General features: G+C 48.8%; 5 protein-coding genes across 5 annotated transcripts; 1 reads left to right on the top strand and 4 right to left on the bottom strand.

The window, feature by feature from the left end:
- Positions 1–1511: 1511 nt before the first annotated feature.
- Positions 1512–5880, bottom strand: N7498_001988 (uncharacterized protein; the record flags this gene model as incomplete). The annotated part of the gene is made up of 6 exons (XM_058449050.1): positions 1512–1772; positions 1815–2013; positions 2046–2365; positions 3221–3553; positions 3607–3650; positions 4464–5880. 6 exons carry the CDS (start codon positions 5878–5880, stop codon positions 1512–1514), a joined length of 2574 nt encoding a protein of 857 aa, XP_058311394.1.
- A 141-nt stretch (positions 5881–6021) lies between these two features.
- Positions 6022–6894, bottom strand: N7498_001987 (exonuclease/endonuclease/phosphatase family protein; the record flags this gene model as incomplete). Its single annotated transcript, XM_058449049.1, has 1 exon — positions 6022–6894. The coding sequence occupies one exon, from the start codon at positions 6892–6894 to the stop codon at positions 6022–6024; it is 873 nt and encodes a 290-aa protein (XP_058311393.1).
- Positions 6895–7089: 195 nt separating this feature from the next.
- Positions 7090–7461, bottom strand: N7498_001986 (uncharacterized protein; the record flags this gene model as incomplete). The annotated part of the gene is made up of 2 exons (XM_058449048.1): positions 7090–7372; positions 7433–7461. The coding sequence occupies 2 exons, from the start codon at positions 7459–7461 to the stop codon at positions 7090–7092; spliced, it is 312 nt and encodes a 103-aa protein (XP_058311392.1).
- Positions 7462–8099: 638 nt separating this feature from the next.
- Positions 8100–9247, bottom strand: N7498_001985 (uncharacterized protein; the record flags this gene model as incomplete). Its single annotated transcript, XM_058449047.1, has 3 exons — positions 8100–8816; positions 8882–8906; positions 9168–9247. 3 exons carry the CDS (start codon positions 9245–9247, stop codon positions 8100–8102), a joined length of 822 nt encoding a protein of 273 aa, XP_058311391.1.
- A 6233-nt stretch (positions 9248–15480) lies between these two features.
- On the top strand, positions 15481–18234 carry N7498_001984 (uncharacterized protein; the record flags this gene model as incomplete). The annotated part of the gene is made up of 4 exons (XM_058449046.1): positions 15481–16026; positions 16084–16800; positions 16849–17593; positions 17648–18234. 4 exons carry the CDS (start codon positions 15481–15483, stop codon positions 18232–18234), a joined length of 2595 nt encoding a protein of 864 aa, XP_058311390.1.
- Positions 18235–18605: the final 371 nt, after the last annotated feature.

The raw sequence follows: 18605 nt of genomic DNA, 5'->3' as shown, positions 1-18605 counted from the left end.
AGGACTAAGACCTGTCACCGATTAGAGCCCGTGTTTGGCAGTGAATGGGATCCTGATCAACTAGGCAAGGCATACAGTTGCGGCAGAGACTTAGTTGCTTGCTTTCCTTTTTGTTTTCATTAACTACATCTCTAGACAAAACTTCTAAAAACTTGCCATATTTGGTGGGTAGTGGACACGATGTGTAACCGTCGTAGGATGCTTGCGAGCAGCTTAGGAGACCGATGGGCCCGAGTCGGTTGAGCTGAACTTGGATTTTCGTTCATTTCTCCCATGCCTTCTAACCATTATCTCGCAATGCTATTTCCAGGCACTCCGGAATTCGACCGCCGGAATGAGAAGGCAAGAAGGGGAGCTGATACCTTACCGAGAGCGAAAGAAGAGACCTTGCCCATGCGGAGGTGAGAATGAAGGTGAATTTTAGAAAATAAGACAGCTGTGCAGAAGTCAAATCAAAAAGAGGAAGTGACAAGCACAGTCTTCCCTTGTTTTTGTACTTGCGCCCTCGTGGACCGTTCGAATATTTTTGTTCTTGGTTCCTATGCCATTGGCCCAACATGTTCCCCTACCAGCGGTAGTCATGACAGCCACTAAACATGCCGTGCTAATTCCAATTTAGCCCATCATCGCCTCCTAATAGGCATGGCTGGGACAGTTTCTCTCTCCACATCATCATGCTTCTAACCCTGTGATCTATGTAGGAGTATAAGGCCGGTCGGCGATCGGTTTGGCAATCAGCGAACACAATCCGCGGAACGTGTTTTACTTCACTCCAGACAGCAAACGTAAGTTATGACTCTCCTAAAACTTAAAAGTATAATGGACTATGAGCCCCCAGTGTAAGAATATCAGTGACGCACGATTTATTGAAGGACCTTTGATTGGCGTAGCTATGCATTTGTATAAAAACGGCTGCCAGAACAGAACTCGTGAAGAACCATCCCAAAATCAAACCAATTCCTCCAAGAGCAAAACATGACTAAACAATATTTTACCATTATCAAGTTCTTGCATGCCGGCCTAGCCCAAAACTTGCAGAAGCTACGTTGGATAAAACGGCAAAAAAGACCCAGAACGATGATGATGATGAACTCATTTGCCCAATGTAGCTCGCTCTAAATATATGCTGCTATGCGGGAGTGCTGTCAGGCCTGCCGACAGCTAAAAAGTGGTCGCCAGCCCATTGGGCAACTGTTTCATGAAGCTCGTGAGGCGAGTGCCTGATCGATTGTCTTGAACGTAAAAGATGCAAAATAATCAAAGGAAATGCACGGATGCAAACATGATAAACACAAAGGGAAGCCAAAATGAACGTCGTTTACCTCCCTCTCGCGACCAGGGGTCCCGCCTCGCCGGGTACACCCACATCATTCCCACGCCCTCTTCACTCCAACCGTCCGATCTGTCGGCTGCCGCTCGCGCGCTCGCTTGGATCAAGGGAGTACAGTGGACCTGGCACTCCACTCCTAACGGGCGCCATCCTTTGTCTTCCGTCACACTGTCTTCAGGGTTCATTCTTTCTCACCCCCTGCCTCCACGCCTAAAGCCGTCGGATCAAGTGCCTGAAACTGGCCAAGAAGACCGGTCTTGACCATATATTCGGCCACAATTGTGCGGGCCTCCGGTCGTGTCAGGAGTTCGTGTCGACGGAGAGCGATTCCCTGATCGGAGAGAGCGCTCCTCATGCTGTCGCGCTCATCCTGGTGCAACGGGCACTCGAGCAGGACGTGAATCACGGTCTGGTTGCCGAGATCGCAGTCACACCGCGATGACTCGCGTCAGTTGATTCGGTGCAGGTAAGCGCTCAGCCCGACTCTACCGGTCCGTAGCTGCATCAACACCGATGCCGTTGCTTTGCGCAGGCCTGACCAGTATTCCAGTGTCTTCTTTGTCAGTGCCTCGATCAAGCGTCTCGTCGATCGGCTGGTCGTTTCCTTCGCCCACGCCCTCTCCCACTCAATTTTCGCCTCATAGCGAACCCGGCGCTTGACTGCGGCTGCGAGGCGGATATGCCTGTTGTTAGGGTTCTGTGGTCCTTCCGGTACCCGGGTGGCTTCTTTTGCGTGCTATCCACAATCTGGTTACCGATCACTCCCTGGTGAGCAGGGATCCACCTGAGCTCGATTTGAATGTCTTTTGCCTCAAGTTGGCGGATTAGGTCTAGGCATCCTGCCAGATAGACTTGCCCCGATGGCATCCGCGGTCGGCGGAGTGCTTTCAGCGCCGCTTGGCTGTCTGCGAAGATGACTAGCCCGCTTACCGCCTGCTCGGCCCATGGCTCCTTGCTTTCAAGAACCAGCGCGAGCGCCATCTCGATTGCATGGAGCTCCGCCGCGTACACGGTAGACGTATCATCATCACCCATCTGGCTGTGAGCATGTTGTTCCTCCAGATCAACGATCGCTGCTGCTCCGACCCTACCTTCAATTCCGCTCCCGTCAGTGTAGAGAATCAGGGGTCTTTTTCTTGAGTCTTTCGTCAGGATCTGATTATGATGTTCCACGGCGACCTCTGTCTTCGATGATCACCTCTGGCGGCGCTTGCCACGGTGCCTGGACGAATGCCTTCCGGCTCTCCCATTGCCTCGCCAAAGTGTTCGGAGGAACCGTGAGGCATCCGCCCGTTTTCCAAGCTTGCGCCTACATAGGTGTCCATCCATCCCTATCTCTCTCGTCCCCTAGTCGACGTCGCAGTATCGTTGGTGGAATAGCGAATGCTGGTCCTGTTCGTAGCCGTAGGGCCGATTCTTTCACGAGCCGATTCATGTAGATTGCGATTGGTGGTAGGTGCAGTTCTGTATTCAATGCCTCCGCTGCTGTCGTTCTGAATGCTCCACTGATCAGGCACGCTGCCTGCTTCCGGATGCCTACGAATGGCTGGCTAATCGCGCGAGCCTTCGTCTTGCCTATTAGCATAGGCTGATACCATGCGGATGCTCCAAAGAGCATCTGCGGGATGACTACCGCTTGGTAGATCCTGCGCATAGCAGAAATAGAGGCCCCCCATGTTGAACCAGCCAAGCTTCGTAAAGCCTGGAGAGACACGGCTGCTTTCGTAACCGCCTTTTCGCGGTGATGGTGGAATTCCAGTCCGGGGGTCTAGCCAGTAGCCCAGATAGCGCCCGGCGGTCCTCGTCGCTGATACTGTATGCCCCTGTAGAGATAGCGGTGTGATTTGCGGGTTGATCTCTCGCGTGTTCACGAAGTGTACGAGTGCGTACTTTTTTGGGGTCAACGACGGAGGCATGCGTTCTGGCCCATTGATCGGCCTTTCGACATGCCGCTCTGAGTTTCTTGAGGGTTTCACGCTCGCTGTCTCCCGTGGCCATAAAGCAGACATCATCTACCCAGCCGTTGCTGGTCACGCCGTTTCCGCAGTTCTCAATGAGGTCTGCGTTGTAGATGAGATAGAGGATTGGCGAGATCGGTGACCCTTGAGGGATTTCCGTCGGTGTTGATATCCGATCGGAGACGCCTTCGGGCATACGGATCCTTGTGCTTCGATTAGACAGGAAGGCCTTCACCCAGGGGACGAGCTCTCCAGGCGTCGTTTTCTGAGGTTATGGACTAAGCGATCGTGGGAGACATTGTCGTATGCTCCTGATACATCCAGCATCAGGAGTGACACCACCGGCTGACCCTTTCCCCAGGCTGTTTTTATTCGGTCAATTATGTTGTGAATGGCGTGGCCGGTGGAAATGCCCCGTCGAGCACCAAGGTGCGTCATTGGGAGCAGTCCCGCGGTTTCCGCAGCGTAGCTGATTCTCCGTGCGATCACTGCCTCCAGGAACTTGCCGAGGGTATTGAGCAATGCAACAGGTCGGTAGGACTTTGCGAGTTGGTAATCGCTTTTTCTCTGCTTTCTGAGGACGACCGTAACCGAGCGTTGAAAGTGTGTTGGGCTGAAACCAGCGCGTACGCACGCGTTAAACAATTGGCCGAGCACTCAAAGTATGATCGGTACTTCGATGAGCTTGTGCCAGAGAGAGTTTGGGATACCATCCTCTCCTGGTGCTTTCTCACTGCTTCTTGTATTTCTAGCGTCATAATTGGTGGAAACTTGATCGGTTGCGGGTAACCGGCCCCTCGTAAATTTTTTTCAAAAATTACGGAACCCTCGCAAGCGAGGGTCCGACACCCAAACGCAAAATGCCCACCAAACGTAAAATTTCGCCATGACACATTTTCTATTTCCCCAATCACACCAATAAGCTGTAATTTTAGAGATCCTTTTGACCTAATTGAAATAACAATATATCATGAATAAAGATGCTGATTTTTGTGACTAAACTCGGAGACCTTGGCGTCGACAGTGGCGTTTTAATTCCATCATAACCTTCTTCCACTTCGGTCGGAGTTTATCAATTGCCTCCAACTCCGTCAAATTTTCCTCATTTTTCTTCATTCTTTTCACGTTTGACGATGATATAATCCCCCTCGATCGAATGCCAGCCCGTGACATACCATAGCGTGCATGGCGTGCAGCGGTTGCAGCCTGCGTCATCTCCTTCTCCCGTCGGAGTTCCTCTAGCTCATACAGGCAAGCTTGAGCGCCTTTGGATAGCTTTCGCATCAAGTTCTGAGAAGCTTCAATATCATTTGAGATTCTGGAAAACCTCCTCTCAACAATTCTAATCTTTTCAATTGTTTTCGGGGTACTAAAAGACGTTGAATTGGTGGAATGAGAGGAAGGGGTGGAGGGTGCTGATGGAAGTGTTGCATGATCGTATTCCACTAGTTTCTCACACACAATCTCGGGATTGATAGGCCAAATGCCCGATAATCGAAATCCAAGTTGAATTGTGCTGAATTTGAAGGTTTTCGCCCGAATTGAATTGATTGCAGCCAAGAAGTCTTGCTTTGTAAACTTGGAACAGCCTGTTAGGGTTGCACGCTCAATTGCTTCACTGTGATGATGCTTATAGACGTTGACCACACCAACATCAAGCGGTTGAAGCAAGTGACTAGTATGTGGAGGAAGAAAGAAGAGGAGGATACCATTTTCTTCGCAGAATTTAACCATTTCGAAGGTTAAATGGGAGCCAAATCCATCACAAATTAGCATCCTCCAGTTACCTCTCATCCGCGCACGAGTTGCCTTTTCAAAGTGCTGAATCCATTGATATGTGAGCTGATCATTTGTATAACCTGTATCTGTGACTGCAATCCGTTCATCCTGATTTAGATCATGAAACCAGCGATATTGAATTTGTTGCGCGGAGAGAATGATTAATGGCGGAATGATAAATCCATCAGTTGATATTGCCTCAACAACCGTAACATATTCACGATTTGTGTAGACTCCCGCCACAATTTTCCGACGAGGCTCACGTGTAATAATCCATTGATCTCTTCCAACGCCAAGTTGGAAGCCTGTCTCATCGAAGTTGTAGATATCTGAAGGTTGAATACCATGGGAGTCGATGGCAGCGCGGAGCCGTGTAAACCATTCTCGAATTAAATTCACATCATGTGCTCGCTTTCGCTCGATATCCAGGCTCTTTCGTCGGCGGATACGATATTGAGGATGTCGTTTAAGCCAACGCTTAAGCCATTTCTCGCCAAGAGGCGGTGCGGAAGCGTCGGAAAGCTTTAGTATGGAAGTTGCAGCTCTTAGGATTTGAGCACGCTTAAGGGAGAGGCCGAGCCCGTCATTGTAATCAATCCAACTGCAAAGAGCTTTCTCTTGGGCAGAATCGAATCGCTGACCATGGGATGGGCGTGAAAATAGTGATTTTCGTCCTTTCCATCGAGCGCGAAGCCGCGAGTATGGCACGTCGAATTCTCGCGCAATTGCGGAGAGATTTGGATTTTCTTGCTGCTGTAGCTTCTCAATTGCCTGTTCAATCGACGCCTCAGTCTGCTTATTATTGGCAGGCATATTGGTGGTACAGGGCAAATTTCAAGTTGAAAAACGGAATTTGTGGTGAAATTTTACGTTTGGGGGGCATTTTGCGTTTGGGTGTCGGACCCTTGCTTGCGAGGGTTCCGTAATTTTTGAAAAAAATTTACGAGGGGCCGGTTACTGAAACAAATCAGTGTCGGAGAGGTCTGCAGGTGGTGGCTGTGGACAGAAGGCCACCCGGAAGGCTTCTGCCTTCTGATCGACTGTTTCTGCAAGCTTTCCTGGTGTTTGAGGATCTTGGATCTCCAAAGAGGGCGTGTGGCCCCTCTCGTACGCTCCAGTGCGGTTCTTTGCCCATTTGGCGAGACGCCACATACCCTGAGGGCCATCCTCAATGACCTGCTGGACTCGCCGACGGTGCGCTCGAGATAGTGTCTTCTTGACCAGACGAGTTTTTGCGTTGCGTGCTCCAGAGTAACAAATCCAGTCGTAGGGATTTTTTGTTCTCGTATGCCTACGTCGTAGACGACGGACCTCCTTGACGGCCGCTTTGCACTCCTCGTCAAAATCGGGATTCGACCATGCTGACGGGTTTGCCCACGGAGTTGAAGCTTCAATTGCTGATTGAACGACGTCTTTCAGTTTCTGGCACTGGGCCTCGATCTGAGGTGGGCCGGCTTGGGACAGGTCCCTGACTTGTAGGTCTTCTTCGATCTTCTGAGTGAGTTTCTTTTCATCAGTTGCATTCCAGTTTCTCCTCTTTTGCTGTGCAAGTACCGGTGTTTCAATGCCAAGCACTGTTCTGATCGGGAAATGGTCGGATGAATGTTCGATGTCATCTGCCCGCCGGCAGCCCACAAGCCTACAGGCGAGACTCGAACTGATGAAGGTCAGGTCGATCACCGACGACTGGTTGTTTCGAGACCATGTCGCCCTTCTTTTCTCGGTGATCAGCTCGAGATCCAATTTATCCGTGATTTCCAATAGTTGCTCGGCTTCCTTGTCGGCCCTGGTTCCTATTGCTCCCCATATTGGGTGATGCGCATTCATATCTCTGGCTCAGGTCTGTTGGGGTTTCCTTTGCTGGATATAGGAGCTGGAATGTTGCAGTCGCTGGTTGGTGGGTCGTGTGTTGTTGTTCGTTTCTCCACGGCTCCTGCACTGCGACGATGTCCGCCGCTAGGACCTTTCTGTCCCTCAGAAACGTGGCCATCACAGCCCACGACTTGTCTGCATTATACTGAATTATTTGGAACAATTTCCTTGGTTTATGAACTCTTCATCACTGCGCTCGCTAATCTCGTACCATATGTCGTCAGTTGGATCTTCAACTGTAGGTGCGTCGGTTGTGATGGCGGGTGGAGAGGACCTGACCGGCACAGCTTGTATTCGGGCATATTTCATGGTAACGAGTTTCTGGTACTCTGGGCTCTTTGGATCCAAGTCCTCGAGACGGGGCTCTGGGGTAGTATTGGTATCGTTGATTATCGTGACGTCGTTAGCGAATTGGGTGAGTTCCTCCTCAAAGCTAGCCAACTGGTTGTTTTTGTCCGGAGGAGAATCATTCTGAAAGAATTGGATGTCAAACTAGTTGCTGCTCTCCGGCTCCTCGTCCATAGTGTCTTCCGGCTCGCCCACTCGGCGCTTCTTTGAAATGGTATACTCCTGCGTGGCCCTCTGAGAGGCCGCCTGGGATCTTGTCGATCGCTGGGTTGTCGATATTGTTGTAGTTCAGAGGTATGATTGTTTTTATTCAGGGGGAAACATCAAGCTATATATATACAACAAGGAGAACAAGTTGATTTCCAATCAACTTGGTTCTTCGTATAGATACCTCGGGATTAATTCATTAATTCCGATGGTTCGGCTTGGTTCCTGATCTGCACCAGCCTCATATCACAACAGATATTGTAGAGTTAGTAGGCTGCGGAGGCGGCTGTGATTGGTCCTTGGCTTTGGTCCTCGAGCCCTTTGGGCGGCCAGGGCCCCTCCGGGGCTTGGTTGACTCAACAAGCTCCCCAGGTGACGTTCCCGTCCCAGTTGGTTCTGTTTCCAGGTCAATTGTGACTTGCTCAGGGCGCTGAGAGAATGTCGTCTCCTGCCGTTCTTCCGGGGCATGTATAGATACGTTCAGGTCAGCTCTTTCGACTGGGTCTAATCCCATCTGGGGTGCCGGTGTGGTGCCACTTGCTCTATTTCTGAAGTGTAGTGGGACGTGGTGATAGGTAGGTTAGTTGGCCAGTGTCCGCTTTGCCTCATCCATTGCCGCGATCTTCACTGGGCAGTCGAGACTGATTGGGCGGTGCCCACTGCCACAATTGGCGCATTTGTCTGGTATCGCCTGCCCCCGTGCCGACGGACACTACCAGGTCGGGTGCGCGCCGGCACAGTGGACATTTGAAGACGTTAGGACAGTGCGACTGGATATGCCTCGGTTTTTGGCACTTTCTGCCCAGATTCATCCGTCCTTCGCGGCAGAAGCGCGATGCATTGTGGATTTGCTTCCCCCATACGATCCCAGTGATGATAGCACGGTTGGCCACGACTGGACTGGTGAACTCGATCAGGACCGAGCCCTCCGCCCGGATACCCGGTCGCGTCAGCCAGCCAAGATACTGGATCTTGGCACCTTCGCCCCAGTCGTTCTGTCGAAGCAGTTCAGCTGAGACGGCGGCCATCATTTCCGGGGTAAGCTTCATCGACTTCACGGGGATGTGGTACGCCACGATTCCCCACGACGGCGCTTGAATCACTGAGCTAGGTCCAAATGCCCTCAGCCACTCAGGATGCTTGCGAAGGAGCTCGGCTCCGGCGGCACTGTTGGCCACCATCACCACATCGTCTGATGGCAGTTTGCGAGCTGCCACGAAAGTAGCCCCTCCAGCCAAGGGGGCAGAATCCTTCTGTCGAGCAATGGTCGCCTGTTGACGTTCCGCCCGTTCGACCAGCTCCCGTGGCGAGAGTCCGCGAATCTGTTCACGATTTGGCCCAACCTTCACGATGACCTCCCGTCCTCACGCAGCTCCATTTCCGGTACCCCTGGAGACAACGTGCCGTTGCTGCTGGTATTCGGTGCCACAGCCTTAGTCAAGCCGCGCTGCCAGTCTCGGGCTCAGAAGTCGCGTCACGCCGCTGCGGAATTCGCCGCGGAGGTGGACGCGTTTGTTGATAAGATGCTCGTTGTCTTCTCAATGGTATCAATTTGCTGGTTCAGACGTTCAGTGTCGGGGTTGATCTTGGTCAGCGCTTCGAGCACCTTAGCCATCCCCTGGCCGTCTCCCCGCTAGGCGTTGAGTGCAAACTAGGGAACCGCGCGGATATACCCTGTGATATATCTATCCTCCGAGCCATTGTTCTCGATGTAGTTAAGCACGCGGCGTGCTCCCTCTGCGATGTCTTCCATCGATCGAGGTGTGCCACCTGATGCTGTGGTTTTTGGTGTTCCTCTCCTGTTATGGGGCATTTTCTTTGCATTCGCACCTGTCGCAACTATCGCTGCCATCTCCTCTATGAAAGGTTATCAGACGGTAGCGCGTGAAGTTATGACTACGATGAACTAGTTCCCGAGGCCGTGGGACCTCTGATTGGCTAGATATTTCAAGAAAACACTTTTGCCAAGAGTTAGTTGTTTATTTGCGATTCATGTGAGGAGGCTTTGCCACGGGCTCCCAACAATGTTTGAGTTGCCAAAATACAGCGCAAAGCTCGACGAATTGCGGAAACAAAAGTGGGTCGAAGGGCTGTTTCAATATGACCTTATTGCTATTCGAGGGAGCGAAGGAATTCTCTCACGTGCAGAGGGAAAGAAAACAAAAATCAAAAAAAAAAAAAAAGACAAACTTCGATCTCCTACATGTCTTACCAAAAATGGGACCTCACTCGTTCATAAAGCAAAGCCCTCTTGCGAACAACGCGGCCTTCGTGGGTGTTGATGAGGGCAGTATGCGCCACAGGGGATTTCCTAACGTCTGGTCTGCTGAAGACGCATCCAGTCTCCCAACATCCAAAGCAGCAGTGATTACCTCGGAAGCGCCAATTCTCGTTGGCAATATCTTACTCTCAATGGACGGGACGGCAAATAGCCTCGAGCGACATACGACGGTTATACCTCATGCCCTCTACTTACAGAATATGGAAAAGTCCTACTTGCTCGGTTCAAATATGGTGTGTAACCAAAGGAGACTTTTGGCAGACTTCTGGAGGTTGACTAAGTAAACCCTCCTCGTGCATTGAACCATTCGAAGAAAGATTTTTCCCCTGGATTTACTACAAGACTTTGGTCAAAGGCACCTGGGCAGGACCTAAATTCGCAATACCTAACCAGTAAGAGATTGTGCCTACTTTATTTGTTTCCAATTGTTTTCGTAATTTGTTAAAGTATGCGGTTATATCTATTTCGCTGGTTTTGGGAAATTGATATGAGGTTGATAGTTTCATTTCCAGAGTTATTTTAACTTACAAAATTCCTACCTCAATGTACAATTACGGTCGAACCGCGGTGTTCTATAGTATTTCTTTTGAAGCACGGTGCAGGTGGTTGGTGAGGTCACATCCAACGGCATCCCGATGGACCGAGTGCATTTGGCTTTTAATGTGAAGGAGTTTCCTACTTCCTTGTGTAAATGAGGTGATATTGTGCACTCTTGACTGTTACTTACCTGATCTCCTTCCGCTTCCCAGGGCATTTTTGCAGCGTGAACCTTCTCATCATCAACTGATTTTGTCGGAAGGCTCGCATGATTCCAACCAACAAAGGCAAAACCACAAATCATGCAAGCAAAGAGGACCTACAATGAGGTTAGCAAAAGAGCGAGAGAACTCTGGCATGGAGAGTATATTTGCTCTTACATATAGTTCTGGGTCCTTTTTTGGGGCTTTATCCAATTTAGCTTCTGCAAGTTTTGAACTGGGCCGGCACGCTAGCATTTGATAGCGGTAAAAATATGTACGAAGAGGAGTAGTTCGGAAGGAAATTTGTTTCAACATTTTTCGCTATTGGGAAATTGATTTGATTTTGGGATGGTTCTTCACCTGTCCTGTCCCGGCAGCCTCTTTTATGTAAATGCACAGCTACGTCAATCAAACGTCATTCAAGAGAACTAGTGCGTCACTGGGCTTCTCACCAACTCAGGACCAAACACTTTCCAGGGATCATGTTCGCCGATTGCCAAATCAATCGCCGACCACTTTTACGTTACCTTCCAAGATGATTCGCCGGGTTACAAGACATGATGATGTGGAGAAAGAAGTTGTCCCAGCCATGCTTATGTGAGCGCAGATATCATGCCGGATGCGATCATGGGCTGAATAGGAATTGCCGGGTAGAGTTAGTGGCTGTCATGCCGACGGTACGGGGAACAAATTGGGGCAATGGCTTAGGAACTCGGCTCAGGAACGAATGGACGACGGAGCGCGAGTACTAAAACGCGGGAAAATCGTGCTTGTCATTTCATCTTCCTGACCTGACTTCTACACAGCTGTCTTATACTCTTTAGTCCACCTTTAATTGCACCTCCACATCACAATGGGCAAGGACGCTTCTTTCGCTCCCGGTAAACTTTCAGCTCCCCTTCTTGCCTTCTATCCCCAGATCAGGAGAGCCTGGGAATACCATTGCGCGTCTCGCAAGAGAGTGATTAGAGGGTTGTGGGAGAAATGAACGAAGACAATTTCGAGTTCAGCTCAACCGCGACCCGCCGAATTGGGAGGACCGGCTCTTTCCTGTGCTCTTCCTCTCGCTTGCGCTGTCCTCACTCGCGACTTTCACAACGCTTGAACTTTAGACCTTCGGAACGCTCGCAACCACTGCAATTGCATATCCACATACTCGCCATACGTGGCCCTCACCGCTTTCGAGCGGTGAGGGCCACGTATGGCGAGTATCCGGTGCATTATTTCTATCTCCATCACAACGCTCCTTCTGCGTCACATTGGACTTATAGCCGTGTCCGTGAACCATAAGGATTTGATGAATACCAAGCTTACTACACTGCATGTAGACAATATTTCCACACTTGGCGAAATAAATCAGACGTTTGTGATGTTCTCACCGTCCTCCCAACGTCGCGCGGGGTTTTGGGTTGGGTTGGGTTTTGGGTACCCGCGGGTTGACGCGACTCTGAAATAGATAGATCCAAACGCACAACGCGACTCGGACAAAATTCACGCTCAATCACTCAAAGTGAATTCGTTCAAAACTTCAACTCTGATGACACGAACCATCAAAATGGCGCCTTCTTCTTCCTCTTCATCGCGATCAATACAGCAGACTCTCAGTCCCCTGCTTTCCATTGAGCCATCGTCTGACGTGTTCTTAGACTCAGACATTCAGTCTTCTATATGAGACCGAATTCTCCCTTGGTGTGCTTGGCCGTCGCGAGACTCCCGCAGATATGCTAAGATGACCTGCAGCCTTTCACTGGATCCCGCAAGAGCTACGACATAACCATTCGAAGACCGCCGGTGACACTGAGACGCGTTGGACCTCATCGCAGAAAGAACTGGATTTTGTACGAGTCAGACCTGGAGAGAGAGTTTCTAGGATGGTGGGAGAAAACCGAGTACGGCCAGAAGCTGAACGGGGACGGTCAGTCCCAAATCAAATAGTCCACCGAGTCGCGCCACGCCGACGTTTGGAAACGCTTTGACCAAGTAGCCGATATCGATTCTGGGCGCCCACGAGTCTTCTGCCAAGCCTGTCTTACTTTGCTTGATCACCCACAGTACAAAAAGAACGGGACGAGCGCCATGAGCAGACACCAAAAGTCCAATTCTTGTCGCAAAGGAAAGAAGAGAGGATCTCATCAAACTCTTATCTCAGATTCGTTGCAAAACCATTCCCTCGAGGAGTCAATCGGTGTGCACAGGGTAACAACATTCCAGCTTGAGGAGCAACTGTTGAAGACCATCACCTGTCTCCGGTTGCCCTTTCAAGCGGTGGAAAACCCCGTGTTCCAAAGACTGCTCAACCTCTTATACTCTGGATCTGGGGCACTGGAACTTCCCTCAGCAAAAACCCTGCGAAGACGGCTTCGGAATGCGGTCACGGCTCAACAGGAGTCGCAGTTGCAAGATCTTCCTGAAGATGCCAAGGTGTCACTTGCCTTGGATTGTTGGACCAGTCCATTCCAGCAAGCATTCATGGCAATCACGGTCTATTTCATTGACAAAGATCGGAATTACCGGGAAATGCTCCTTGGCTTTGAGCCATTGCACGGTCCTCACACAGGGACCAACCTCAGTGATGTTCTCCATCAGTTACTGAAGGAACGCGGACTCTTGGATCGCATCTTCAGCGTCACTACGGATAACGCGACGAACAATGAGACGTTGATCCGAGCTTTGCAAGACAAACTGATCTCCACTGGCGCGATTGGCTCCAGGGAATCTATTGTCCGGGTTCCTTGTATGGCCCATGTGATTCAGCTTTGCCTGAAACAGCTTCTGGGGCATATTAGAGCAGCACCCAAGAATAAAGAAGTGAGGACCTTTTGGTCCGACACTCAAGCCATCGGTTTGAGAGACTCCGCAAATCATAGAGACGTGGCTCATACCCTGGCAAAGGTGAGCCCTGAACCTCCACGAACGACTGTCAATATAGATGGAGTACTCATCAAGGTAGATTCGATCATTTGCGATTTTCGTCAATGCAAGCCCCCAGAGGCGAGATGCATTTTTATGTCTTCAATCAGGTGCTACCCGGCTGTTTCCATTGCATGATGTTCAAACACGCTGGAATTCCACATTTTTGATGCTTCGCCGGGCGCGTCGACTAAGAAATATCATTGATAAATACTGCCGCGATCATGAATACTCCCAGTTCAAAGTTACTGACGTTGAATGGCGGCAGATTGACTACTTAGTCCATCTGACCAAACCGTTCTTTCAGTTCACTATGGCTCTGATGAAGACAAAAGACGTGACTATTCATAGCGTGTTCCTCGTGTATAGGAAGCTTCTGGAGCATATTGAACGGTCGAATCGAAAATTGAAGAGAAAAACAACACCTTGGAAGAAGGACATGTATGGCGCGCTGCTTGTTGCGAGGCAAAAGCTGAAAGAGTACTATGAGAAGACCTATCGTGACCACGGTTTTCTCTATGGCACGGGGACTTTACTTGCTCCTCAATATAAACTTTCTGTGTTTGATGATAGGGAGTATTCTACTTGCCATGAAGATACTTCAAAAAGGTACTGTGAATACCTGAGAACATGTTTCACGCAGTATCAACAACAAAACCCCGAGATGTTATTCCGAACGGTGTATCGCTCATCCGCGCTGCAAAGCTCGGAGCTTGATTGTCTCCTTGAACCAGTTGATGAATCCATGCTCCACGAAGGTGCAGAGCATGACGAGGTGGATCAGTATCTCAGAGAAGGCAAGGGCAACTGACATGATACACTCGGATGACCAACTGACTTCTGATAGCAAATGTTCCCGTTCCACCACGAATCTATTGGAGAGAACATGAGCGTGAATTCCCAGTACTTTCTCGACTTGCACGCGACTTGCTTTCGGTTCCGGCCACCGGCGCTGGCGTAGAAAGGCTTTTCAATAGTGCGCGAGACATCTGCCATTATCGTCGAGGATCTCTTCATGAAACGACTATTCAAGACTTGATGATGTATATGTGCTCAGAGAAGTTCACTTTGGAGGGACAACAGTTGACCCGTATGGAAAAGCCGATGGAGAGCGAGAGTCAAGAGGCACTTGAATAGACCTCGAAATGGGGCGGATCCGGATCCAACTTTTGGATCCTGATCCTGATCCGCCGGATTTCCGGATCGAAGAACTCGATCCGGATCCGCACCGCGGTTCTAGGCAGGGCGGATTAGGATCAATCCGTTTAGATCCTAATTTACATAAAATTTGCCAAGACCCCCTTTTTTGGCTGGATAAATTGATGATTCATCGAAATAAAATACTGTTATATACACCTGTTTTGGTCAGTGCATTCACTATTCTTAAGATGCAGCAAGTTTTTGATTGAAATTTTGTGTTTTGAACCTCTGTATAAATTATGTTACCTTATCGAATGTAAATAATACTAGTCTTAATATCATTTCAGAACTTGGTTGTTAGTAATTTATTAAGGTAAGGCTGAGGTGTCGTAATAGAGTGGGAAATATATATTCTCTCCTGAGTACCACACCACTATCTTTCATAACTTCTCTTTGAACCATTTCGAAAGGCAGCCTTCTGGAATAGTTAAGTCTTTTTAATTAATCAGTTCATGAATTAAGGTTTTTCTTTCTTTCTTTGTTCTCAAAAAGTGGTTCCTGCCGAAAACCCCATCTATAAAGCCTACAGAGCATACTTTGGATGGTAGACTTAGGCAAATTCAAGCCTGCTAAAAGGATTCAGGGGGCGGGGCGGGGCGGATCAGTCAGGATTTCCCTAGGGGCGGATCAGGATCAATCCGTTGAGATCCGTTCTTCTGTGGGTCCTTTTGGGGCTTAAAGCCAATCATATAGTAGAGATAGGTCCCCCTAGTCCAGATTATGATAGATGTATCTACAACTCCGTTCAGCTTGCGCTCCTAGTCGCGTCCTTTTAATTTTCCTACTTTCTCTCTTCTTTACTCCCTGTAAGTCTCACTTCTTTTGAAAGCTGGTAGTAAGGCTTACTTATTCACTATGTCGCAAAGTCAAGCCTCTCAATTCTCAGACACCTACCCTTCATCTATCTTTGAGGATAATTCTCTAGATAACCTTTCATATCTTCCTTCCGACGGTACAACGTCTTTTACCCCTGACTCCCTATTTCAGCAGACACCTAACCCTACACCCGACGGCGGATTCGCTCGACCATTAATATCACCCCCTATTCCACAGACCCTAGAACGTGTTGGGCCTACCGCAAAGCAGAAGCCCTTTATACTCTGGACTGAGGAGATGAATGATGAATTTTGTGGGTGGTGGTTGATGACGGAGTTTGGAAGTCAGATGAAAAGGAATGTTTTTGAGAAACGACGCCAAGCGGACTGTTGGAACCACTTCCATCAGGTTGCTACTATCCAAGATGGGTCTCCTAAGGTCATGTGTAAAGTATGCGGCCAGGTTATTATCCACCCAGCGGTCGGAAATCGCGGAACGTCCTCCCTGAATAAACATGTCAGAGAGGGTGTCAACTGCCGGAGATCGAAACCCTCACAGGATATTCGAAAGCTTCTTCAATCAGGGGTATGTTAGATGTGTATATTACTCCTTTGATTCCCCAATAAAATTAATTTATCTTAGGGATCCCATAGCCGTCAACCGGAGAGCTTTACACTCAAGGAATTCGATGAGAGTGTGATTTCTCTAATCACTGAGTTACGACTCCCATTTCAGTTTGTTGAACATCCTCGGTTTCATAAACTAGTTCAACTGGCTAGTCTCGCTCCATCTCCGCCTCGGATTTTATCTGCATATCTAGTACGGCAGAAGGTTCAGGCGAAAGTGATAGAACGCCAAAAGAGCCTTCTACAGATGCTTCCATCAGGTGCAAAGCTTTCTATTGCATTAGACTGCTGGACCTCGCCCTTCCGCCAGGCCTTTATGGCTATTACTGGGTATTTTATTGATATAGACTGGCACTACCGTGAGATCTTGCTTGGATTTGAGCCACTTCATGGCAGCCATAAAGGTTCCGACCTTAGTGTTGTTCTCTTGGATCTTCTTAGAAAACATCAGATCGAAGATCGGGTTTTGACAATGACCACTGATAACGCATCAAATAACACTACGCTCCACGACAGTATCAATGAAGCTCTTGATACACTCGCGTTACCAGATGGCACCCCTATTGTTCGAATACCCTGTATGGCCCATGTTATCCAACTCAGTTTAAACGAGCTTCTTGGCAAGATGGAAGCAATCCCAAAGAATGACCGAGAGGAAATAGAATGGACGGAAACTGAGGCCCGGAGTGAAGCCCAGAGGGAGAATAAAGATATCGTGCTTACTCTTAATAAGGTAAGAAAGCCCCTCATTTTATCTTGTTAAGTACTAATATCAACCTAGGTTCGGCGACTAGCAGTCTGGGTTAATAGAAGCCCTCAGCGCAGAGAGCAATTCCTCGAGCTCCAGCCCAAAGAACCAAGGCTTGTTCTGATGCAGGACGTCAAAACCCGCTGGAATTCCACATTTTTGATGCTTCAGCGTGCCAAAAAACTACAGACTATCTGCGACAAGTATTGCACTGAGTGTGGTCTCTCTGACCTTGTGCTTACTCACAACGAATGGAAGCAGATTGACTATCTTCTTTCTATCACACAGCCCTTCTTCAACTTCACTAGTGTTCTCTCAAAGACTAAGGATGTCACTATCCACATAGTCTTTAGTATCTACAATCAACTATTTGACCATCTCGAGAAGTCTACAACCCAGCTTAGACGAAAGAAAGCAAGGTGGCAGATGACAATGCAAACTGCTCTCGAGTATGCAACACAGAAACTAAGACACTATTATGCTGAGACCGATCAGGCCTATGGTGATCTCTATGCAATCGCTACTATTATGGCACCCCAGAACAAGCTTGATTTCTTCTCTGGGAAGGACTGGAGGGGCCCTTATCGCAAAGAATACCGTGAGAGTCTTGAGAAATACCTTGAGCCATATAAGCAACGTCACTTAGAAACACAACCAACATCACATGGGGTGTCTTCTGCGGAGCAGTTCTCCATAGTTGATCAGATGGGTGACAGACAGAAAGTCCAGGGATCTGAGATTAACCAAGATGATGAGCTTACACAATATCTTGGAAGTGGTGAGTAACTCACTATTTAGTATCTTTTATAATCACTTACTAATCCTTTACTAGGTACTCGCAAGATTAATCCATGTGTTTTTTGGAAGAGTAATCAATGTGAGTTCCCAGCCCTTGCTAGCCTTGCACGGGATGTCCTTTCTGTTCCTGCGACTGGTTCCGGTGTTGAACGACTATTTAACACGGCTCGTGATATCTGTCATTATCGCCGAGGGTCTCTCAAATCGACAACTATCCAAGATCTTATGATGTACTTATGTACATTGAGGTTCGACATCGAAAGTGAGCAGCATACTTTCATAGAGGAGTATCTTACAGCACAGGAGATGCAAGTAGTGAAGGAGAAAAAGAAGACTGAGAGACTGGATGATGATATGTTTGATCTAATCAGTGATACTGAAGAAGATCCCTCAGCTAAGACGCAACCATCGCAGCCCCCGAGTAGGGTTGCGCTTGGCAAGAGACCTCTCAGAGATAATACAACTCTGATTGAGCTTGGAGACGAGGACGAGGAGGATCAAATCCCGCTACCTGATAATTCAAATCTGCAGGATGAAGGTGGTACTCAGAGGCGCACATCAGGGCGAGTGACAAAGCGTTCAAAGTGGGATGATGGTGAATGGGAGTATATAAAACCTTAGATTTAATGGAATTAGAGAGACCTAGTATACTTTTAACCCGATCTAAATACTCTTTTTGCTAACCTGTAAGCTAAATACTTAAAGTACAGCCGAAATGTACATGAATTATGCATATCACAGGACTTCCTATGTTTGTCCTATTTGTTAACCCGGCGGATCAATCCGCCCCGTACAGCGCGGATCAAAGATTTATAGAACCGCCCCGCGGATCGAAGAATTAGATCCGGATCCGCCCCAAAGGCGGATCGGGGCGGATCCGGATACAGATCAGAACGGATCCTTTCGAGGTCTAGAACAGGGCGTACAAATGATGTGTTGAGATTGGCCGTGAATGCTGGTCGACAGCAATCTGCGAGGATGCGGTCCATCAG

This window comes from Penicillium cinerascens, assembly GCF_028974065.1.
Source record: "Penicillium cinerascens strain IBT 15544 chromosome Unknown contig_1_segment0_segment0, whole genome shotgun sequence".
Lineage (NCBI taxonomy): Eukaryota > Fungi > Ascomycota > Eurotiomycetes > Eurotiales > Aspergillaceae > Penicillium > Penicillium cinerascens.
The sequence above is the reverse complement of the archived record's forward strand: the minus strand, read 5'-3'. Positions and strand labels throughout refer to the sequence as shown.